The 25486-nt window shown below is 34.6% G+C and overlaps 2 protein-coding genes across 2 annotated transcripts in view; one reads left to right on the forward strand and one right to left on the reverse strand.

Annotated features, from left to right (window-relative positions):
- The window catches only part of LOC137239550 (uncharacterized), a 125010-nt gene that overhangs the window by 41312 nt on the left and 58212 nt on the right, over positions 1-25486 (reverse strand). The window lies entirely within an intron of this gene.
- Positions 14165-14842, forward strand: LOC137239553 (uncharacterized). Its single transcript, XM_067764980.1, has 2 exons — positions 14165-14364; positions 14430-14842. The coding sequence occupies exons 1-2, from the start codon at positions 14208-14210 to the stop codon at positions 14768-14770; spliced, it is 498 nt and encodes a 165-aa protein (XP_067621081.1). The 5' UTR covers positions 14165-14207; the 3' UTR covers positions 14771-14842.

The following is a 25486-nucleotide window of genomic DNA, read 5'->3' on the forward strand; positions in this document are numbered from 1 at the left end:
ACCTTGAAAGGGTTGCACTACACAACCCCTTGAATCAATTTGGTATTTCAGTCGCCTCTTACGACAGGCATACCTGTCGTGGGTATAATCGAACCCCCTAACCCGTTGGGGGTTTTCGGTAACAAGTAGTCTAGTAAACAGATAATATACCTTGTGCAGTCTAATTGCATGTACGACCTTACTCTTTTCAGTAAATTAATGGTAGCAAGATCGAAGTCGTACTGGCATCCTGCGAATGGCTGCCTAGTATCTATTTGGTATCTACTTGAAACTTCTACTCAGTTTAGCCTTTGGATAGCCATTCGTCTTTGAGTGTACTGACCACATCTACCTTCATATGCACAAAAGCACCATGTATGGTGTGACCTAAACATCCACAGCGAATGCAATATGAGTATGAAGACCTAACCAGAAATGTGATTGAACACTGAAGTAAGAACTTCTTATTTTGACAGTGCATCCTGCCCCGCTAACTACTGCGCTATTTTCATCATACATATATGAATAGTAAGCGACATAAGAAAAAATTGCCGCCAGATGGCGCAAGGATGGAGATCCTAAAAAATCGTATTTGTGATACGATTTGGTTCATATTTGGAACAAATATTACATACAGTCCGATAGAAGTGACATCACGATACTTTGGAGTTCGAGGTGGCACAAGCATACGTGACTCCGAGTCGAGTAAATTCTTTGGAATAATTATGAATTTAGGACTTAGATTGTAACAAATCGTCAGGAAGGAGTCCTTGTAATAATGAGTTATTAAATGAACTAAGTAGAATGAGAAATAATAGGCAATTAAATAAGGACTAAAAACTTGAAAAAACATAATTAAAAAAATGTTTAAGTTAAACGGATTTATTGAAAACAATACTTACGTCAAGCAATAATAATACTAAAAGCTAGAAAATAATTAGCTAGGTCCTAGGTACTAGTCATCACACTCCTTATCAATGTAGGTCGTTGATAAGACAATTAAATAAAAGCGTTCGGCACGTGTAATTTCTAAAAAGGCGTAGCATAACCTGATTAAGGTCCAGTTGGCCTTATACTCGTATATAACTACCAATAGAAATTTGACGCGTCCAACGCTTTTATTTAATTGTCTGAGCAACGCCTTATATTGATGCGGAGTGTGATGACTAGTACCTAGGACCTACCTAATTATTTTCTAGCTTTTAGTATTATTATTACTTGATGTAAGTATTGTTTTCAATAAATCCATTTAACTTAAATATTTGTTTAATTATTTTATATGTTATCTCACTCCTAATTATATCACTGCTTCTAGCTAAAAGCGTTATTTAACTGCACGCCCATCTGCGTATTATTATTTTCTCATTAAACGAAATGATTTTGTCACGCTTTTTAATATATTTCTTTTTATACCTTTCATGAAAATGAAATGGTATATTAATTTCGTCACGAAACCCAAAATTGTAAGTCCTTAAAGGAAAATATATAGAACCACCATTAAGTATACCGAAATAATCAGAATGAAGAGCTGAGTTGATTTAGCCTTGTCCGTCAGTCCGTCTGTCTGTTTGTATGCAAACTAGTCCCTCAATTTTTGAGATATCTTGATAAAATTTGGTGAGCGGGTGCACTTGGGTGTCCGATTAGACATTTGTCGGAACCGGCCGGATCGGACCACTATAGCATATATCCTCCATACAACCGATTTTTCAGAAAAAGAGGATTTTTGTCATATCTTACTCAATTTAGCAGATTGAAGCTTCAAACTTCACCATATAATTTCGTATATTGCACATATTGTTGCCTGAAAAAATTTATGAGATCGGTCGTATATATAGTATATATCCCCCACAACAGATTGTTCAGATAAGAACCTTTTCGTAATTACTGTCCTATTTTAAGAGCTAGAGGCTTCAAATTTCAACGAATGCTTACGCATATAGCATATATTGTTGTCTGAAAAAATCTTAAAGATCGGTGGTATATATAGTATATATCACATACAACCGATTGTTCAGATAAGAAACTTTTCGCAATTTCTACCCCATTTTAACAGCTATAAGCTTCAAACTTCACCGATTGCTTACGTATATATTATATATTGTTGTGTTAAAAAATCATAGAGATCGGTGATATATATAGTATATATATGGTGGTATATATAGTATATATATATATATTTTCGCAATTTAAGCCCCATTTTAACAGCTAGAAGCTTCAAATTTCACCAAATTCTTACGTAAATAGAATATGTTGTTGTCTGAAAAAATCATAGAGATCATATAAACTGTCATTTTTGCCCCTTTTTACGGCTAGAAGCTTCAAAATTCATCAGATTTCATCAAATAGTTACGTTTACGTCATATATTGTTGAAATACGTGATTCGTAGGCATAGTTTTTACACGCAGACCACAAAAAACCTGAAACTTTGCATCCTCACACAAAGTACCTATCTGTTTTTTATTTTATATTTATCGTAAAAATCGTTTAGGTGTGTAGATCTGTTCACTATATATTTCTTATCTTATACATCCGATTATTCGGAGATTACGAACGGGATAAGATTATTGTTCAGCCCCATTCATGAAAGGTATGAAGTCTTCGGCACAGCCGAAGACAGTCCCGTTCTTACTTGTTTTTAATTTGTATTATCTTTTATCTTCTTATCACGTAAAAGGAAAATGTTGTTGTTGAAGTATATATGTATGTACTACGTATGTGTACATAATCAACAAGAACCGAAAAAATCTTTAACGAAATTATAGAAAGTCAAGAAAAGTCAAAAACAGCATACGCGATTAAAAAGCATAAATGTACAAACATATCAGCCTTTCCTGCAATATAAACAAACACACATATACACATATACTACATACACATGTATATGTAGACACATATTAGCTTATCGTGCATGCATGCCAAAGTATTAAAAGTTCAACTCATGGCGGAATGGATAAAATATTTACAGAAAAAATTAAAATTAAAAAATTCTAAAGAAATTATACAAACTTAATTGCATAAATTGCCAAAAGGCAAAGATAACGTTGGAAATTTATGTACAATACAAATATACAAAGAGTTATGTATATAGATTGGATCGCATCAAAAAAAACTGGACACGTATGCGTTTATATGAAATATTTTTCACGGGAAACATAAAATAAGAGCCTTGGAAAATGTCACAGATAAAGATTTTTTCTAATATTTAGACATATGTGGTTGTTGTTGTTTTTGTTGTTGCAGCACTAAAGGCATTACCAGAAAATTGTGGGAAGCGTTATCGATATTGATGCTCCTTTACCGGAACCTGTGAATTGCGCTTATCAACCTATGGACTCCTTGAATTTGGGCATATACATATTTCTCTCATCTAGCCCGATCACGAAGTATCAAGTAACTAAGAAATTTTAAAACTGGGGCAATTTGCAGTATTATTTAGAGGTGTTTTGTTCAAATTTAAGTTTATTTCGGTATTGGTTCCGTGATCATTTGGGAACCATTTTGGGATGGCTTTAAGGATCATATGAGGGGTAGTTAGCTATAATTTCGAGATCAATTCTTGACTCTCTCCACTGCATTTCGTAACTCTTTCGGGATCATATTAGGACTGTTTCGCGTGTTATTCGAGATAATGTCTGAACTATATCTGTATCCTCCTTCGATTTTTATTTACATCTTTCGGAGTTCATTTCGGGATATTTTTAGGGACTTTTCCGGAATCCTTTCATATTTGTTTTCGATTGATATTTTTTAGTTATAATTTCAAGGCTATATCAGGGTAATCACCGCATTTTCTCGGTATTGCCTTGAGGATAATTTGTGAGGTATTTCGAGATTATATTGAGTGGTTTTTCTGGATAATTTCGATATACTTACTTACTTAATTGGCGCTTAGCCGTCTAAACGGTTATGGCCGTCTAACAAGGCGCACCAGTCGCTCCTTTACTCCACCAACCGGCGCCAATTGGTCACACCAAGGGAGTTTAAATCATTTTCCACCTGGTCCTTCCAACGGAGTGGGGGCCGCCCTCTACCCCTGCTTCCATAGGCGGGTTCCGATAGAAACACTTTTTTGGCCGGAGCATCGTCTTTGATTCGCATAACATGGCCTAGCCAGCGCAGCCGCTGCATTTTAATTCGCTGGACTATGTGGATGTCTGCGCAGAGCTCGTACAGGTCATCATTAAATCTTCTTCATGGTCCATACCTCTGCCCCATATTGCAGGACGGGTACGATAAGTGACTTGTAGAGTATGATTTTCGTTCGCCGAGAGAGAACTTTACTTTTCAATTGCTGACCTAGTCCAAAGTAGCATTTATTGGCAAGATTGATTTCAGTGCTAATGTTGTTGCTAGTGTTGATGCTGGTTCCCAAATAAACGAAGTCTTTTACTATTTCGAAATTATGGCTGCCAATAGTAGCGTGGTTTCCAAGGCGCGTATGCGCTGACTCTTTGCTCGATGACAGCAGGTACTTCGTTTTGTCCTCATTCACCATCAAACCCATCTTTACCGCTTCTTTTTCCAGTTTGGAGTAAGCAGAACTAACAGCGCGGGTGTTTAGGCCGATCATATCAATGTCATCAGCATATGCCAGTAATTGCACGCTTTTATAGAATATTGTTCCAGTGCGGTTATTTGCGCGATATAGCATTGGGAAATATATTTAGATCATTTGGGTGTAGATATATCGGATCAATTTCAGGATTTTGTTTTTTAAGAATCACTTCTATCTTTCACGAGACCACTTTGGGTATTGTTTTTAATATTATCAAAAGGGCTTATGAGCATAAGACTTAGCCGTTTGACAAAGTGAGACTGAGACAGTGCCCAGAGTACATACCCGTCATGAGCATACAGTTCTCTCTTTCTAATGATAAGAGTTACATTTTTAGTCTAAGATTGTAAGAATTTGCATTCTTGCTTAGCCTATAATGCACAAATCTCGACTTCTCTTAATCTCGCCCAATCTTTTTCGAACATCTATTCGAGGGAGGCGACCTTTTTACCTAGATCATTTGCTTTTTAGTTCACATCCGTCCTCATATTTCCTGAGACCCGATATATATTGTAACGGATTTTGGGAAATTCCGCTTACTGGAAACCTTCTGCTAACGCTCGAATTGCTAAACTGTTGAATAAATCACTCCAATATTCTGTATTGCAAAATGGTCTTTATTATATTACTTTGGGAGTAGTACAACTATATTTCACAATTATACTTCACTTCACAACTGATAGCGTGCTTAAATCAAACTCAACTTGCGCTGCTTTTATACTCTCTGCTTCTCGTCCGAATATTTGACGTTTCACCTTCTAGCACTCTTGTAGCTCATGCTTGGTTACGAGCTATATACGTGTATATTTGTAGTTTATAGCCATATGTGTGAGTAACTAGTTCGGCTGATGACTACATGTGTGTGTGTGAGAGATATCTCTTCGTCGCTTTCTACATAAGTGTTGCTAGCTTTAATGTGGACATGTATATAAGAGTGGCTGCTTCATGTTTTTGTTGTTGCGTGATTATTTACTAACAGCCTAGTGATGTCAACATTGATGTAGTGACTTGTTGGCTTATTTCGTGTATTTTTTGGTCGTGTTCGTTAATGAGGCGCATTTGCTTTGCTTTTTTGTTAAGTAGTCTTGAAATTTCGAATGATACGTCAGAGAGTTAGTGTTAGTATGAGGTCTTTACAAAATTTTTGTTTTTTTTTCTGAACATATAGGCTTTGTGGTAGCTAAGCCAGTGCTGAGTTGACCGCACAAAGCGAAGGGTTGCCGTTTGATAAAAATTTAAAAGCGTTCAAACGAGTCGATGTAGTGCTTTCAACGCACTCGGAAAAAAATTCAAGGGAAGCGAGGATAAATTTTCGAGTTATTTTATGCTTACGAACCCGCTTTAGCAAGGACGAATATAAATAACCTCGCATTGTCTTTCATCGTGTCTCTGAAAGACTCATTCAAAATCTATAGTTGCAGTTTTCGGGGTGAAATTTAAATTATTTTATTTTAATACTGTGCAATTTATGCTTGTAATTTTCACATATCCCTACCGTAAAAAGAAAAACTGATATCTGTGGCGCAACGGCATACATTACAAACTTGGCTAATTAGCTCAGATATGAACTCGAAAAGCATAGCAATGATGAGAGAATTGGAATTTCAAAAAAAAACAACTTAATTACTTAAACGCCCACGATGTACGCGCGATAAAGATTTCTAAGAAAATTTTAAAAATAAACAATGAGTACTGTTAAAAAGAGCAAAGAAATAAACACTTCAAAGAAGCACTTAAATTGAACAAATTTAACATTTTTTTGTTTTAATTACCTATAAAGAATCAAAGGCATCGAATAGCAATGAATAAAATTAACTGAGGCTAACTCGGTTTCGTTGTACTCAAAAAGTCGTAGTCGAAAGAGCAGGATGTACAACATGAACGCCTAAAAGTATGCAACATGTTGTGCCACATCCACTGAAACATAATTTTTTTTCAGGACAGATAACTAAAGGTTGTATATTCCAAGATTTCTCGGGAAATTTTTTGAGTTCGTCAATTTTCGGGTTTCAAATTATCCACAGCTTTTATAAGAGCTTTATGTGCTCACTCAGTTTTACTCTCTATGGCAAGTGTGCCCTTTTAGTTATACTTTTACCGTTGCATACCTTAGATATGTTTAATGAAAAATTATGCAGCTGATTTTTTTTTCACAGAATAGCAGAAGCCTCTCCGGAATAGATTTATTCACAATAAAATCGTACAACAAAAGTACGCAGCTGTGCCTACTCTTAGACTTTCAAAGCACTTGTGGCAGGATTTGCCACATTTTCAGTAAAATTGTTTACTTGTAGCTCATAATGCCCCTTTAGAAAAACACGTTATAACTTATGTATGTTTTATGGTTCTTAATGACCGTCGGCTATCAGCTACTACATTACATGATTAATAGCTCTTTGTGGACCAAAAGTCTCTTTGGACTCGAAATTTTGAAAAATTTATATTCGGGATTATTTTTCCCAAGAAAGTACTTTACTACTTTATATAGGTTAAAACTATGTGGTTGCCATATTTTTGAAACTTTCAATTGGTTTGAAGCAGTCTGCCTTAATATATTTGATAATTATCATGAAAATCAATGCTCACTTCAAACCATATAAACCGATCAAGGCTTGGCAATACTCGAATGCTCCTTTGCAATTAATCTCGGATTTCTCCTACTCTAATCGGATTTTTTGTTGCCGGTATGGGGCGACCCGGTGCGCGTAAATCGTTTGCGTGGGTCTCAAAATGATACGGGTTTATTCAAATGAAGGCTGAAGGTGCTACCATTCAGAAAGGCTTCGCAAAGTTACCACCAGTTCGAATTTTTTATTATTAAAGAAGATAGAGAATCAAGCTAGAAAATTTTAACTAGAAATGTAAATTATGTCAAACTCTAAAAAAATATTTTCAATAAGGTTTTCTCCAGGTTGCTTCCTACATGTATAATGTTTTAAAAACTAAATAGATGTGCCAACATCTAAATGAAAGAAAATGTTACATGGTATTACCAAAAAAAAAAAAACTTTTTTAAGTACGGTTGCCACCTGATTACAAAATCACATATTAGTTTTTTTTTCTTACAATTAGCTGAAAAACAGCTTAACCGATTATTATGAGTTTCAATGTACGGCTACATTTTGATCTTTCTGGTCAGCTAGAAAAAAATGACAAAGGTTGCCACATAAATGAATTTTAATCGAAAATTTTATTAGATTTGCCCACATGGGTATCGAACGAAGGGTAATTTACCTCGTATTTCTTTATTATTATTATTATTTTTTTTTTTATTATTATTATTATTATTATTATTATTATTATTATTATTATTATTATTATTATTATTATTATTATTATTATTATTATTATTATCATCATTTATTTACCAAGGAGTTTGAAAACAAATTCACAAAGCTGTCATTTATTTAAACATTTTTAGCAAAAAATTCACAAAGGCCACTTATTTGAACCTTTTTTTTAATTAAATAATTATAGCAATATGAGTAAAAATCAATAAATTGCCACTCATATAAAATTTCTTTCGTTTTGCAATGGTAGACAAGTATGGCAAGGCTGTTCAAACATTTACTTTAACTTTTTCTAAATTTTTACTAAACAAATTTGTAATCATAATATTACCACTTTACACAATTTTTTTTTTCCAACACAGCAACAATGCAACACAGTATATTCTATGGCATACTGACAACCAATATTGCCACCTGATTCCGTTTTGGCTACTTCCTTTTCATTCGAGCAGCCAATTATTTCAACCATAGCTACCTATAAGCAGCAACATGAGAGTGTCCTAAGTGCAAATACGCTTACATAAAACTACAAATGCAAATACTCAACATGCAACTAATGATCTAAAAAGAAAGTACTTTGAAAAGCAAAACACGAATGAAAGCATAATTTTGCAAGGTCCGCCATAGTTTTCTTCGTTCAATGATGAAAGAAGGCTAACTATGTTTATTTATTGTTATGATGAAATAAAAATAAAATAAAAAATATTTTCAGCCCTTCCTTTATATAAATGGACAAAAATCATTGAAAAATATCTCCTTATATAAAGACATACTCTTGCTAAACTTTGATTTTTAAATTTTGACATAGAAATTGCAAAAATATTTATGAGAAGTAAAAATATAAAAGTGGCGCGCACTTTACTTAGATTGGAAAGTTGATAGGAAAGGAGATATTGTTAGTCAATCAATTGTGCTCCACATTTATATTTTTACTTCTCATAAATATTTTTGCTATTTCTATGTCAAAACTTATAAAACAAAGTTTAGCAAGAATATGTTTTTATATAAGTAAGGAGACATTTTTCGCTGATTTTTGTTCATTTATAGAAAGGAAGTGCTTAAAATTGTTTTATTTTTTTTTTTAATATTCTCCTTTTCTTACATTTGCTCGGTGTCTTATCCTATCTGTTAAGTTTTACGCTTGTAGCTCAATGAGAGCTTACATAAAAATCAATCCCAAAATTCCCTCCGTTCCGTTTGATTTTTCTAAATATCTCAGTCCGTGCGCCCCTGGCGAATCTTTTTGTATCTTGTCATCGGCTGTCATCGACCTCTGAATTAAGTTGAAATTTCAAGTCTCTAGCTCATCGAGAAGTTACTTAAAAGCTGATTTGAAAATTTTCAAATTCGTATCTAATTATTTCGATCCTTGCGCCACTTAATGGTTTTTTTTTCCTTTTGTTGCATTGTCACGGTGTTCTAACCTATGTGTAAAGTTTCACGTTTGTAGTTCAATGAGAAGTTACTTAAACATCGATGGCAAGATTTGTATGAAAAGCAGACAAACATTCAACCGACCTAATATAAAGGAAGTAAAAAGAATTAATAGATTTGTTTATGCGCATAGATACAAATACAGTAAAATATACTAGAAAGTACTTGTTGCAATAGAAACGGAAAATGTTTAATATTTTTGATGTACAAACTTCTGTCATCACGGTAAGGGGCATATTGAATGTCAGCGTAGGGTAAGTGTAGGCGTAGTGTATGGAATTGGTAAGCTATAGGGGGGAGTACAGAATGTAAGCGTCACTGTTTTCACTACACTGTAGCATTATTTGAGAAAAACGTACGTGGGTGAGTTGATAATACAGCAATCAGACAATGCAAGGCCACGTCAGTCAAGGATTGTTTGTTATCTGTGTGTTATCGATGAAGTATAGATAAGTTTTCGTTTTATTATTGAAGTGCTATCGGCAACAAAGGCGACTGATGCGTTATCGATTAGATACTGACGGTTTATCGTTTTTATCGAAAAGTTATCGATTTATAATCAAAAAAATTTCAATGAAATTTATCGCTGTGTTATCGGAATTCTACGAGTTTTATATCGGCATGTTATAGATCTCTTATCCAAAAGTTATCGATTTATTATAGAAAAATTATCGCTTTACTATCGAAAAGTTAGAGATTATATATCAAAAATTTTACCGATATGTTATAGAAAAATTATTGATTTCTTATCGGAAAGTTATATATTTTGTGTCAGTGTGTTACCTGTCGGCATATTATCGGTTGGTTATCGATTTGCTTGCTAATTTTTTATCAAAAATTCATGGATTTACAAAAAAAAAAGATATCGATTTCTAACTCACGTGTTATCGATATATCAACGACAACTGATTGGTTTGTTATGAAACAGATACCGATAAAACTTCAACATGAAACAATCCGATAAGAAACCAATAAGAATCCGGGATAACTCGACGATAATAAATCGCAATTGATAATAACCCGATAATCAAAAAATAACTTGTCGGTGTCGTAAGAAGCTGACGTCTCGTTGCGAATAGGGTAAAGGGGGTTGTTTTTACCAAAACCCATTGGAACTAAAATCGCTTTCCAGGTACCTAGCTCCGGGTCCAGATGACCAAAAACGTCGACGGCACGGTAATCATCTCACTTAGTGCTGCACTATGGCACTGAAAACGCCCAAATGAAAAAATACTATGGGTGAAAATCATATAAACCTCGCGCATCTACATAACTAAAATTTTACAAGGACCCCGCATAAAATTGTTAAAATGTAATGCAACAAATGTAATGAAACTTTTTTAAGTCAAGTCAAACTTCCTTCAAATCAAATGAAACTTTTTTTTAGTCAAGTGAAACTTTCTTCAAATAAAATGAAACTTTTTTCAAGTCAAACGAAGCATTTTCAAGTCAAATGAAAGTTTTTCCAAATCAATTGAATTTTTTTTATTTCAAATAAAACGAACTTTTGGCTCGCTTTCATTTGAAATAAAAAAAGTTTCATTTGCTTTGAGAGAAGTTTCAATTGACTTGAAAAAAGTTTCATTTGATTTGAAAAAAGTTTTATTTTATTTGAAGAAAGTTTCACTTCACCTAAAAAAAGTTTCATATGTTTTGAAAAAAAGTTTCTTTTAACTTGAAAAAAATTTCATTCGACTTAAAGAAAGTTTAATTTGATTTGAAAAACGTTCCTTTGATTTGAGAAAATTTTCCTTGGGTTTCATTTGAAATAAAAAGTTTCATTTGATTTGAGAGAAGTTTCATTTAACTTGAAAAAAGTGTCATTTGATTTGAAAAAAGCATCATTGATTTGAAGGAAGTGTCATTTAATAAAAGCGTGTTACATTGTGATAGCAAGAAAAGGAGGTCCTAAATGTTCTTAATTATACCATCAAAATTTAATTTATTTATTAGGACTGTGATATAAACTGTAAGATTTAATAATTTAGGTATAGAGTTTTAATTCTAAAAATATATAATTGTGTACAATATGGAATTTTTTTGTCGCAGACGAAGAAGCCTAATTATCGTTAAAGGTTACAATGAACTTATAAAGTGTTATATTTCTTTACAGTCAATTTATTTTTTACTTTTTAGTTAATTTTATTAACCAATAATAAAAGCTTATTTTTAAAAAAGTGTTTTTTCTTTAATTTTATTTTTTACTTTTTAGTTCGTTTTATTAACAAGTAATAAAAGCTTGTTCTAAGAAAAGCTTTTTTCTTAGATTTAATTTAAATAACATTTTTTTTAATTTTTAGTAGGGTAAAATATTGTTTACATTAGTTATGTTATCTGTACGTAGTTACTTGTAACGTTTCTCATCCTATCCATTTCTTTTAATGCATCATCATTACATGGTTTCTTCGAAGTCAACTTTGAACAGTCAAATTCTTCGATTCGAAGACCTGCTAAAGACCTAACTCGGCTTAAAGCCACATAAGTTTGACCAGCAGCAAATAATTTGCAGCCTAGATAAATAACAGCGTGATCTACAGTAGTTCCCTGCATTTTGTGCACAGTTGAAGCTCACAAGACAATCGGGAGCATTCTTCTTTCAGCTGTGCCGTGATTAAATTTAGAAGGAAATTGAACCGATTTAGACTGTATTATGTGAACGCCATCGTTACCAAAGTCTACGCGAACCGATGGTATATCAATGTGGTACAGTTGAGCACGTCTGTAATATGGCCATATAATTTCAGTGATGTGACCTATTGCTCCATTTAAAAGTCCCTTAGCAACGTCACCGTTAGATCTCAACATAACTTTAGCACCAACAAATATTTTTAGTTATTCCTCCTGTTTTGTTAATGCCTGAGTGTATTATATTATTAACATCAATCTGATCATTGTTTTTTGTTCCATCAATTAATTGAACTTGCTAATAATCAGTTATCAGCTGAGTGAAAGAAATTGTGCTTTTAAAACGATACGTTGAGCCAACTGTCGATAAAAACGTTGAGTGAAGAGAGCGGACAATTTTTGTGCTCTCTAATTTGTCGTAAAGTTGCAACTGTGCGCTCCAAGAAGTTATCACTAATCAACTTCGCCAGCAGTTCTGCTTTTGGAATGCGCCCCATGCTTTGTTCAACTCATTCAATTGAATTTGTATATATGTGCATGCACATGTTCACATGTTCTTGCAACAACAAAACGTTAAATACATACATACATTCATATGAATATACAGATTTTTGAGAAAACATATCGTATGTGTTTGCGAAAAGTGGCTTCACTTCGGATATCAGCATTTACGGTTGTCAGATTTTTCGCGTTCAACGCTAACACCGCGTTAGGATGAAAAAGACTCTCAACCAAATTACTGATACGAATCGCTACGTTTAAATAACCCTGACTGAGTATGACTACAAGATTCTTTATATCATGATGCGAATATATTGGGGCATATTCATAATCGAAATAAAATGTGACTAAGTTAGTTGAAGCATTTTTGACAGAGAGCACATATAAAATTGTGTCAAACAGTGTTAACTTACTTAAAATCATATTTTATTGTGACTTTGCCTATGTCGCGTTCAGTTTACAACTGCTCATTGCAGATCTCTGCTATGTGGGTTAAATCTGTAAAACAAAATCAAGTGCGCAGAAAAGTATGCAACAATTAGGGATAACAGCCTAACTTATACGTTCGTTGTACACAACAAACAAAGCGAAGTTACCTGCGTTCTTGAAGACTTAGGCTTTTATGCGAAAGTTAACACAAATCTTTACCGATAACTCTGTTATCGATTAATTTATCGAATTCTAGCAAAGTAATATTGTATTGTCATCGGAGTTATACATGTGTGCAAAATTTCAGCTCAACGGACACCGGGAAGTGTATCAAATTTAAATTGCAAGATTTGATTACAGACAACAGCCAAGTGAAAGTAAATAAAAGCTTATAAAAAAAAAAAGTTGATTTAATATGCCGATAGTTTCATTTGACTTGAAAATGTTTCATTTGAAAAAGTTCATTTGATTTGAAAAACAAATTTATTTGACTTGGAAAAAGTTTTATTTTACTTTAGAAAAAAGTTTCATTTGATTTGAAACAAATTTCAACTACTGACTTAAAAAAGTTTAATTTGCCTTGCAAAATGTTTTGTTTGACTTGAAAAAAGTTTCATTTTATTTGAAGAAAGTTTCACTCGACTAAAAAAAAGTTCCATATGATTTGAAAAAAGTTTCATTTGACTCGAAAAAAATTTCATTTGATTTGAGAGTTTAATTTGATTTGAAATATGTTTTTTTTTTATTCGAGAATATTTTCTTTGGTTTTTATTAGAAATAAAAAAGTCTCCTTTGATTTGAGAGAAATTTCATTTAACTTAAAAAAGCTCCCTTTGACTTGAAACAAGTATCATTTGGTTTGAAAAAAGTTGCTTTTGATTTGAAAAGAGTTTCGATTGACTTGAAAAAAATTGCTTTTGGTTTGAAGAAAGTTTCACTTGACTTGAAAAAATTTTCAACTGACTTGAAAAAGTTTCATTTGATTTGAAAAAAGTATCATTTGATTTGCAAAAAGTCTAATTTTATTTGAATACAGTCCCCTTAGAAAACAAAAGGGTTTAATGTAAAATAAAAAGTTCCATTTGACTTTAAAAAGTTTTATTTGACCTAAAATGCTATATCAAACCTATATTGGCAACTTTATACAAAATTGTTGTTTTCTTCTTTGTCTTTTCCATGTACTAAGCACAATATTCCATCTCTGTTGAACGCCTTTACTTTTTATTACAAATTTATAATTTCATGGAATATTAGGTCTTGTACCGTGAAAATTGTATATCAGAAAACTTTAAATTAAAATTTGTTCGCTATAAAAATTAAAACAATATTATTTTGTAGTCATTTGTTAAGCGTTTCATGATTGTTAACCAAATTTCCACAGTAAAGAAAAATGTCTGTAATTTTACGCATAATAGCGACAGGCTTTGTAATCCTTGCACTCTACATCCCTCAAATGGAACCTGCACAAGCCGATGCATGGAGTTGTTTAGAGGAGAGATGTTGTTCGATTGATTTTAGTAAAATGTTAACAACTGTAGATGTAATTTGTGCGTAAAAGCAATAAAATTATTTAATTTTTTGCATTTTTAATAATAATCCATTTTTTTTACAGTGTACGCTTGCGGCCAACAGGTGGATGGTTCATTAACATACAGTTTGTATTTGGATACTGGCGAAGAAATGGACTATCTGGCCTATCATCCATATAAGGAATTAGATGAGACAAAATATTGCGCTGATATATGTGATAAAGTTATTGTTTGTGTAAAATCGAAGACATTCGAAGTCAAAGATGATAATGGCGGCACCGCTGAATGGTGCTTTTATGGCAATGTCGATGTCAACAATAAGACTTTGTATTCTGGTGACAATATTTGTTTAGTATTTCACAATGATCATGTGGATATACCTGTAGATTTGATAAATTTCTTACAGGATTCAAATATTTGGTGAAGAATGAATTAGTTGTCATGCAATGCAACTTATAATAGACTGGGAAAAGCAATAAATTTGAAATAAAAATAATAGTTTTTGTAGCTAAACATTGGCGGCCACCGTGGTGTGATAGTAGCGTGCTCCGCCTACCACACCGTATGCCCTGGGTTCACACCACGGGCAAAGCAACATCAAAATTTTAGAAATAAAGTTTTTCAATTAGAAGAATATTTTTCTAAGCGGGGTCGCCACTCGGCAGTGTTTGGCAAGCACTCCGAGTGTATTTCTGCTATGAAAAGCTCTCAGTGAAAACTCATCTGCCTTGCAGATGCCTTTCGGAGTCAGCATAAAACATGTAGGTCCCGTCCGGCCAATTTGTAGGGAAAATCAATAGGAGCACGCCGCAAATTGGAAGAGAAGCTCGGCCTTAGATCTCTTCGGAGGTTATCGCACCTTACATTTTTTTTTTTTAACATGCATTTTACGTTTTCCCACACAAAATTTGTTTAGAGAAAGCATCTAAAAATCGAACAGAGGGTCCAACGATAAAAAAATTTTTTGAACACTTTCTTTATATAAATTGATCAATCCGCAGTGGAAATTGTGTTCTTAATCTCAAACACAAACGTTACAAACTCGGATATCGTGAGAAAGTGTCACGCCTCACTGACGTCAACGAAGCAGCTAAATGTCTCCCTTTGCTGGGTCCCGGGGCACAGTGATATTGAAGGGAATGAATAAGTGCCTAAATGGAAATAAGCGCGGTGGGCAGCTCTTTACGACCACCGCTAGTTTATCTGCTGAGAAATCCCGAGGAAAATGAGAGGATAATGAGTCTGTTGCCTTACAGAATTGCTGTGGACCAACCGGGTTGATTGCGAGGTCTCAAGGTCCTTACGGCCATGTTTGAATAGCTTCTTTCTCAAGCTGAACAAATCTGCAGTGAGAGTACGTACGGGTGTCATCATAGGCCATTGCACCATTGTAACAATGCGGGTACGACGGTGGCGCATCCAACAAGCTCCCTCTGCAGAAACTGTCACAATGAAGAGGTTTCGATCCAACACTTTCTCTGCCGATGTCCAGGACTGCAAACAAGGCGACTCAGATATCTGGGCACAGTCTGACAGAGGTAAGGGAGGTGAATCTGTCTTTGCACTAGAAGTAATATGGTGGTACAAATATGCCGCCAACCGGCACTCACTGAGGGCACTCACATTTTACAAAAATGTGCCCGGGTGGAAGTGGAACTAAGTACAAATTTTCTGCTGCACTTTGGTCCATTTTGGTTCAAGGAAGTGTTGAGCAATTTTCTACCTTCCTTTTTTTACCTATTTTGTTGCATTGTCGCGGTGCTCTCAACTATATGTGAAGTATCAAGTTTGTTGTTGAAGGCATTTCTCTTAAAAACTGATCTCTGAAAACCGATTGCAATCGTGCGCCATCTACTGAGGTTGCAAGCTCAGCGGGAAGTTGCTTAAAAATTTATCGCGAAATTTCCCCATTCGGTACGAAATATTCTCTCCCCGGGCGCAACCAATCGGATATTTTCTGCTTACTATATGAACAATCATCGGGTTCTCAACTATCATCAGGTATTAAGTTTGTAGCTTAGTATGAAGACTCTTCGAAATTGATACCAAGATATCACCCGATCAGTACGATTTTCCCAAATATCAAAATGTGTGCAACACCTAGCGAAACTTTTAGAGCTTTTTAAATTCTTCAAACTGCACCACAACTAGCAGTAATGTGTTTCATTTCATTGCATTTAAATTTTCAAGTCTCTAGCTTAACCCGTGTGCCACATAACGGAAACGTTTTTCCTTTCATTGCATGTCACGGTGAAGTTAACTAACTATAAAATTTCAGGTTTCTAGCTCAAAGAGAAGTTTCTTTAAAATCGATCGCATGATGACACATGCCCCGTATGGATTTTCTAAATATTCCCACATATCCTGATCCCTGTTCATTCTAAAATAACTTTTTATCTAAGTATTGGAATTGAACATGGCTCACATTGCCTATTTCGAGTTTCAGGTCTCTAGATTATCTGGAAATTACTTAAAGCTCGACTACAAAACTTCCAAGGTTGTACCATTTTTTTAAATATCACTTCGGAAAAGTGCTGAAATAGTTCCGAAATCATCCAAAAAAATAATATTAAAATGATACTAAACTTGTTTTAAAATAACCCAACAATTTTTCACAGAACGCTTCCGAAATCATCCGTAGATCGTTCCGAAATTGTATAGAAATTATCATGAAATAATCCTGAAAAAAGCCAAAATAATCTTTAAATTATCTTGAAAAACCTTTGAAATAATTCAAAAATTAACCCCAAAACCATACCGAAATAATCGGAAGTTACTCTTGAATTGACAACAAAATAGTTTTGATATATTGAGTGATCTCTAAATAGTCCTTTTTGATTTCGAAACAACTACCGGAATTCCTCGAAATACTTCCGAAACTATTGCGAGAAGAAAATTTGATCAGGAACAACAATAACTTATCATGATAGTAAGTTGTAAAACAAGACGTGGCTTTGGTCGATTTTGTTTGTCAACAGAAACACTTTCCAAATGATACCGAAAACAATATCGGAAAAAAGCGGAAATTATTACGAAAAAAACCCTGATATTTCCCCTCGGAAGTTGTCTTAAATTTATCTAAAAAATTCCCAAGAAATTATCCTAAACTTGTTCCAAAATAACCCAAACGATATCAACAAAACGCTCCCGAAATGATTTGTAGATAATTTCGGAATGATATCGAAATGTCCATTAAAAGGCCTAAAAAAAAAAAAATCCCAAAAAAACTAAATTGTTCTGAAAATCATGTAGAAGTAGCTAAGCTCCAAAATTATGCCGGAACTCATACTGGAATAATCGCAATATAGTGTCGAATTGATACCGAAATAGTTCCGATATAATGGAGGATAGTGTTGAGTCCCGAAGTCTCCCAAATAGTTCCAAAACTAATATGAGAAAGAAAATGGTTTTTAATTTTTTTTAAATATATTTCGAATTTTTTGATTGTTCCCAACTTCAAAAAAAAAAAACAAGTAAGGACGGGCCTCAAACCTTTCATGAATGGGGCTGTACAATAATCTTACCCCGTTCGTAATCTCCAAATAATCGGTTGTATAAAATAAGAAATATATAGTGAACAGATGTACATACCTAAACGATTTTTAAGATAAATATAAAATAAAAAATAAGTAGGTACTTTGTGTGAGGATGCAAAGTTTCAGGTTTTTTGTGGTCTGCGTGTAAAAACTATGACTACGAATCACGTATTTCAACAATATATGACGTAAACGTAACTATTTGATGAAATTTGATGAATTTTGAAGCTTCTAGGCGTGAAAAAGGGGCTAAACTTACAGTTTATATGGGGTATATGATATATATACCACCGATCTATATGATTTTTTCAGAAAACAATATATGCTATATACGTAAGCATTTGGCGAAATTTGAAGCTTCTAGCTGCTAAAATGGGGCAGAAATTGCGCAAAGTTTCTTATCTGAACAATCGGTTGTATGAGATTTATACTATATATACCACCGGTCTCTATGATTTTTTCAGACAACAATATATGCTATACACGTAAGCATTTGGTGAAATTTGAACATATCTATACGATTTTTAAAATAAATATAAAATAAAAAATAGGTAGGTACTTTGTGGGAGGATGCAAAGCTTCACGTTTTTTGTGGTCTGCTTGTAAAAACTATGACTACGAATCACGTATTTCAAAAATATATGACGTAAACGTAACTATTTGATGAAATTTGATGAATTTTGAAGCTTCTATCCGTAAAAAAGGGGCCAAAAATTACAGTTTATATGGGGTATATAATATATATACCACCGATCTCTATGATTTTTTCAGACAACAATATATGCTATATACGTAGGCATTCGGTGAAATTTGAAGCTTCTAGCTGTTAAGATGGGGCTAAAATTGCGAAAAAATATATATATACTATATAAAAAAAAAAATGTAAGGCGCGATAACCTCCGAAGAGATCTAAGGCCGAGCTTCTCTTCCAATTTGCGTCGTGCTCCTCTTGATTTTCCCTACAAATTGGCCGGAGGGGACCTACATGTTTTATGCCGACTACGAACGGCATCTGCAAGGCAGATGAGTTTTCACTGAGAGCTTTTCATGGCAGAAATACACCCGGAGCTCTTGCCAAACACTGTCGAGGGGCGACCCCGCTTAGAAAAATTTTCTTCTAATTGAAAAACCTTATTTCTAAAATTTTGATGTTGCTTTGCTCGGGAGTTGAACCCAGGGCATACGGTGTGATAGGCGGAGCACGCTACCATCACACCACGGTGGCCGCCATATACTATATATATATACTATATATACCACCATATATATACTATATATACCACCGATCTTTATGATTTTTTCAGACAACAATATGTGCAATATACGAAAGTATATGGTGAAGTTTGAAGCTTCAATGTGTTAAATTGAGGAAGATATGACAAAAATCCTCTTTTTCTGAAAAATCGGTTGTATGGAGGATATATGCTATAGTGGTCCGATCCGGCCGGTTCCGACAAATGTCTAATCGGACACCCAAATACACCCACTCACCAAATTTTATCAAGATATCTCAAAAATTGAGGGACTAGTTTGCATACAAACAGACAGACGGACAGACGGACATGGCTAAATCAACTCAGCTCTTCATCCTGATTATTTCGGTATACTTAATGGTGGGTCTATCTATTTTCCTATAAGGACTTACAATTTTGGGTTTCGTGACGAAATTAATATACCAGTTCATTTTCATGAAAGATATAAAAATAGGTAGGTACTTTGTGTGAGGATGCAAAGCTTCACGTTTTTTGTGGTCTGAATGTAAAAACTATGACTACGGATCACGTATTTCAAAAATATATGACGTAAACGTAACTATTTGATGAAATTTGATGAATCTTGAAGCTTCTATCCTTAAAAAAGGGGCAAAAATGAGAGTTTATATGAAGTATATAATATATATACCACCGATCTCTATGATTTTTTCAGACAAAAATATATGCTATATACGTAAGCATTTGGTGAAATTTGAAGCTTCTAGCTGTTAAAATGGGGCCGAAATCGCAAAAAAAAAAATATATATATACTATATATATATATTATATATACCATCATATATATATTATATATATCACCGATCTCAAACAATCGGTTGTATGAGATATAGTCTATATGTACAACCGATCTCTATGATTTTTTCAGACAACAATATATGCTATACACGTAAGCATTCGGTGAAATTTGAAGCTTCTAGCTGTTAAAATGGAGCTAAAATTGCGAAAATATATATATATACTATATATACCACCATAATATACTGTTACAAAACTAAGGAGCGCTGCCAGCTCTAAGCCGATGCTAAGCAGTGACGTGAATGCACATCAATAATTCAATCATCATGTATCTACATAAACGAAACAATAAATGCGTCTACACATATGTACCATGTACGTATGCGAGCAGCGGGGAGTCAATGCACAAATCCATGCATACATATATCTGATATACTCCTATAAGTATGCAATGAGAAAAACTATAAATTTGTGCAATTGTAGTTACAGCTGAGATGTTTGAGAGCTGATGGACTAGTAGATTGTGGAAGCGCCTAGAAGATGCGAATGTTAAAATCAAAGAGTATAAAAGGCGACAATTGTAGAGGCACTGGAATTAAGTTTGATTTGAGTTGTCAAGCAGTTACGACTAAGACGATATCTAGCGAGCAATAGCAGTATTATTTTGAAAGTCAGTTTCATTTAAGCTATCAGTTTGGTTATTAAGCTATTCGTTGCATAGTTTGAGTGTTATTGTGAAGTATTTTAATAAAGGCCATTTTTCCATTATTCAATATTGGAGTTATTTATTCAACAGTTTAGCGATACGAACCTAGCAAAAGGACAAATAAGAGGATTTGCAAGTAAATTCGTTACAATTGGTGTTAGAAGAGGAATTGTTGAATAAATTCCAGAGGACAACAAGGACATGGCAAAGTTAAGTGAATTGAAGATCCCGCGACTGAAGAAGGAGTTGGAGAACCGTGGATTGAATACAACCGGTATTAAACTCGAACTTCACGCACGACTACGAGAGGCAATGGAATTAGAAGGAATTGATGTGGAAGAGTATGTCTTTCATCTTGATGGCGAGGAGACAACAAAAATTGAAGAGAAAAACGAAACATCGCAAACAATTACCAGCACAGACTTGAACGTGATATTGGCTGCAATAACTGCTCAAACATCGACAGTAACATCCAAGATGGAAGCGCAAGAGGCACGTATAACAGAAATGTCATCACAAATATCCACAAATATGGCATCCCAACTGGAATCGCAAGAGACACGTTTAACATCCAAGATGCAAGCACAAGAAACGCGTATGTCAGAAATGTCGACACAGATTACATCCAAGATGGAAACACAGCTCGAAGAACAGAAGACATATATGGCATCCCAACTGGAAGAGCAGAAGACATATATGGCATCCCAACTGGAATCACAGGAGGCACGTATTTCAGAAATGACGTCGCAAGTGTCATCTCAACTGGAAGATCAAAAGACATACATGGCATCTCAATTGGAAGCGCAAGAGGCACGTATATCTGAAATGTCGGCAGAAATTTTGGAACAGGTATCATCAAAACTGGAAGCGCAGGATGCAAAAATGGCTCAATTTCAGGCAGAAGTAGATGATTTAAAAGGTCGTATGGAGCAGTTACAACTAAATCGGCCAGCTGTTTCAGCAAGCAATCCAAAGGTAAAAACCCCATCCTTTGACGGGTCTGTTCCTTTCCAGGTGTTTAAGCTACAGTTTGAGAAGACCGCAACAGTGAACAACTGGAATGCTGAAGATAAAGTTGCTGCACTCTTCGTAGCATTGAAAGGACCAGCTGCCGAAATCTTACAGACTATTCCAGAGTACGAACGAAACAGCTATGAAGCATTGATGGCCGCTGTCGAAAGACGATACGGAAGCGAACACAGGAAGCAGATACACCAAATAGAGTTGCAAAACCGCTACCAAAAAGCTAATGAGACTTTGCAGGAGTTTGCGTCAGATGTCGAAAGGCTTGCACATTTGGCGAATGCCGACGCACCCGTGGAATACACCGAAAGGGTAAAAATTAAGAGCTTTATAAATGGCATACGGGACGTCGAAACGAAGCGAGCCACATACGCAAACCCAAAGCCAACATTTGTAGAAACGATATCACATGCATTGACACAGGAAACTGCCTCACTATTGAGTAAACCAGCATACAAAGCTCATCGTGTGGAAGTGGAAAGGCCAGAGTGGGTAGACACAATTTTGGAAGCACTGAAGGGATCTCAACAGAAGAATGCCGGAGTTATTAAATGTTTCAAGTGCAGCGATCCAGGTCACATTGCACGTCATTGCGATCTTGGTCCTAATAGTTCCAACAATGTGGGTGGCCGTAAACGCAAATCTGGCGGAAATGAGCAAGAGCGTGTCGGATGTAAAGAACGAAAACTTCCCCCTGTTGATACCTGTGTCGCAGATTGGAAGGAAATCAAGCAGTCTTACCATCAGAGGGAATGTGGATGGTAAAGAGCGTGTACTGACTGTGGATACGGGGGCATCTCATTCCTTGATTCGATCTGATTTGGTCTACAGGAGAGTAAAGTCATTACCTGGAGCAAGGTTGCGTACGGTCACAGGCGAGTATAATCAAGTCCAAGGCGAAGTGGTATGTGAGGTATTAATTGGAAAAGTCATGGTTCTACACAAATTCGTTGTGGCGGAGATCGTTGATTAAGTCATATTGGGAGTGGACTTCTTGGTTGACCATGACGTCAGGATCGATATGCGGAGAAAAATTATGCGCTATAAGAACAAGGACATACCACTTAACTTTAGTTTGGAAAAAGGGTTCAGCAGTAATCGGGTACTGGTGGAAAAGACTCGACAAAGACACGAAAGTCAAAGGCAAATGTTGATAGATCGAATGGGCCAAATAAATCAAAATCAAAAGTACCTGCAAGAGAAACACTGGCAAGACCTAAAAGACGCAGGAAAACGAAGCAACGAATTTCCGAGAAAGAATGCGAGGGTAGTTTCAAGCCAGAGCGCACTACTGTGGGAAAACGTGGGAACGATACTGATTATGCAAAGCAAATCCGTCCAGCCCAAGCTCTACGAAGTAGTTCATCGGCCAAACAACAGATTGTGAAGGAACGAACCAGGGTATTGAGTAGTACGATGAAACACAGGTACCATGAGAACAATAATTCGAAAGGTTTCTTGGCGGGAGATTTGGTACTGTTATACAACCCTCACTGCCGGAAAGGTGTTCCATCCAAATTTCGGTGCAGTTGGGAAGGCCCGTACAAGGTTGTGAAGAAGATCAGTGATACCATCTACCGCATACAAAGCATTGAGAAACCACGGAGTAGAAGAGTGGTACATTTGGCGATGCTAGCAGCGTTTAGATCGAGAGATTTGTCTGATTGGGACGACCAGACTTAGGTGGAGGGCAGTGTTACAAAACTAAGGAGTGCTGCCAGCTCTAAGCCGATGCTAAGCAGTGACGTGAATGCACATCAATAATTCAATCATCATGTATCTACATAAACGAAACAATAACTGCGTCTACATATATGTACCATGTAGAGGCGCTGGAATTCAGTTTGATTTGAGTTGTCAAGCAGTTACGACTAAGACGATATCTAGCGAGCAATAGCAGTATTATTTTGAAAGTCAGTTTCATTTAAGCTATCAGTTTGGTTATTAAGCTATTCATTGCACAGTTCGAGTGTTATTGTAAGTATTTTAATGAAGGCCATTTTTCCATTATTCAATGAAATTTGAAGCCTCTAGCTCTTAAAATAGGGCAGCAATTACGGAAAGTTTCTTATCTGAACAATCGGTTTTGGGGGATATATACTATATATACGACCGATCTCATCAATTTTTTCAGGCAACAATATGTGCAATATACGAAATTATATGGTGAAGTTTGAAGCTTCAACCTGTTAAATTGAGTAAGATATTACAAAAATTCTCTTTTTATGAAAAATCGGTTGTATGGAGGATATATGCTATAGTGGTCCGATCCGGCCGGTTCCAACAAATGTCTAATCGGACACCCAAATACACCCGCTCACCAAATTTTATCAAGATATCTCAAAAATTGAGGAACTAGTTTGCATACAAACAGACAGACGGACAGACGGACATGGCTAAATCAACTCAGCTCTTCAACCTGATTATTTCGTTATACTTAATGGTGGGTCTATCTATTTTCCTTTAAGGACTTTCAATTTTGGGTTTCGTGACGAAATTAATATACCATTTCATTTTCATGAAAGGTATAAAAATGGCAAAAAACCCCTTATCTGAACGATCGGTTGTATGGGATATATATTATATATAGCTCCGATCGAAATGATTTTTACAGGAATTCTTTTATGATATATTAGAATATATATTACAAAGTTTCACGTTTTTATATTGGAAACTAAGGGAGAAATTACCAAAAATCTTTCTATCTGAACGATCGGTTGTATGGGATAGGTATATACTATATACATACAGATCCGATCAAAGTGATTTCTTCAGGAAATCTTCTATGATATATTAGAATAAATATCACCAAGTTTAAAGTTTTTATATTGGAAATTAAGGGAGAAATTGCCAAAAACCTTCCTATCTGAAAGATCGGTTGTATGGGATATATATTATATATAGCTCCGATCGAAATGATTTTTTCATGAAATCTTTTTTGATATATTAGAATAAATATCACCAAGTTTAACGTTTTTATATTGGAAATTAAGGGAGAAATTGCCAAAAACCTTTCTATCTGAACGATCGGTTGTAAGGGATATATACTATATATAGTTCCGATCAAAGTGATTTTTTCAGAAAATCTTCTATGATATATTAAAATATATATCACCGAGTTTCACGTTTATACTTTCTAAATTAAGGGAGAAATGGCCAAAAATCTTCCTATCTGAACGATCGGTTGTATGGGATGTATATTATATATAGCTCCGATCGAAATAATTTTTTCATGAAATCTTCTATGATATATTAGAATAAATATCACCAAGTTTAACGTTTTTATATTGGAAATTAAGGGAGAAATTACCAAAAACCTTTCTATCTGACCGATCGGTTGTAAGAGATATATACTATATATAGCTCCGATCAAAGTGATTTTTTCAGAAAATCTTCTATGATATATTAAAATATATATCACCGAGTTTCACGTTTATACTTTCTAAATTAAGGGAGAAATGGCCAAAAATCTTCCTATCTGAACGATCGGTTGTATGGGATGTATATTATATATAGCTCCGATCGAAATAATTTTTTCATGAAATCTTCTATGATATATTAGAATAAATATCACCAAGTTCAAGATTTTTATATTGGAAATTAAGAGAGAAATTGCCAAAAACCTTTCTATCTGAACGATCGGTTGTAAGGGATATATACTATATATAGCTCCGATCAAAGTGATTTTTTCAGAAAATATTCTATGATATATTAAAATATATATCACCGAGTTTCACGTTTATACTTTCTAAATTAAGGGAGAAATTGCCAAAAATCTTCCTATCTGAACGATCGGTTGTATGGGATGTATATTATATATAGCTCCGATCGAAATAATTTTTTCATGAAATCTTCTATGATATATT

This window comes from Eurosta solidaginis, chromosome 2 (genome assembly GCF_040869045.1).
Source record: "Eurosta solidaginis isolate ZX-2024a chromosome 2, ASM4086904v1, whole genome shotgun sequence".
NCBI classification, from domain to species: Eukaryota; Metazoa; Arthropoda; class Insecta; order Diptera; family Tephritidae; genus Eurosta; species Eurosta solidaginis.

Excerpts from the sequence above, each read along its gene's own strand:
- LOC137239553 (XM_067764980.1), top strand. The coding sequence starts at position 14,208 with ATGTCTGTAATTTTACGCATAATAGCGACAGGCTTTGTAATCCTTGCA. Across the intron at positions 14,365-14,429 it reads AACAACTGTAGATGTAATTT|TGTACGCTTGCGGCCAACAG; the intron begins GTGCGTAAAAGC and ends TTTTTTTTACAG.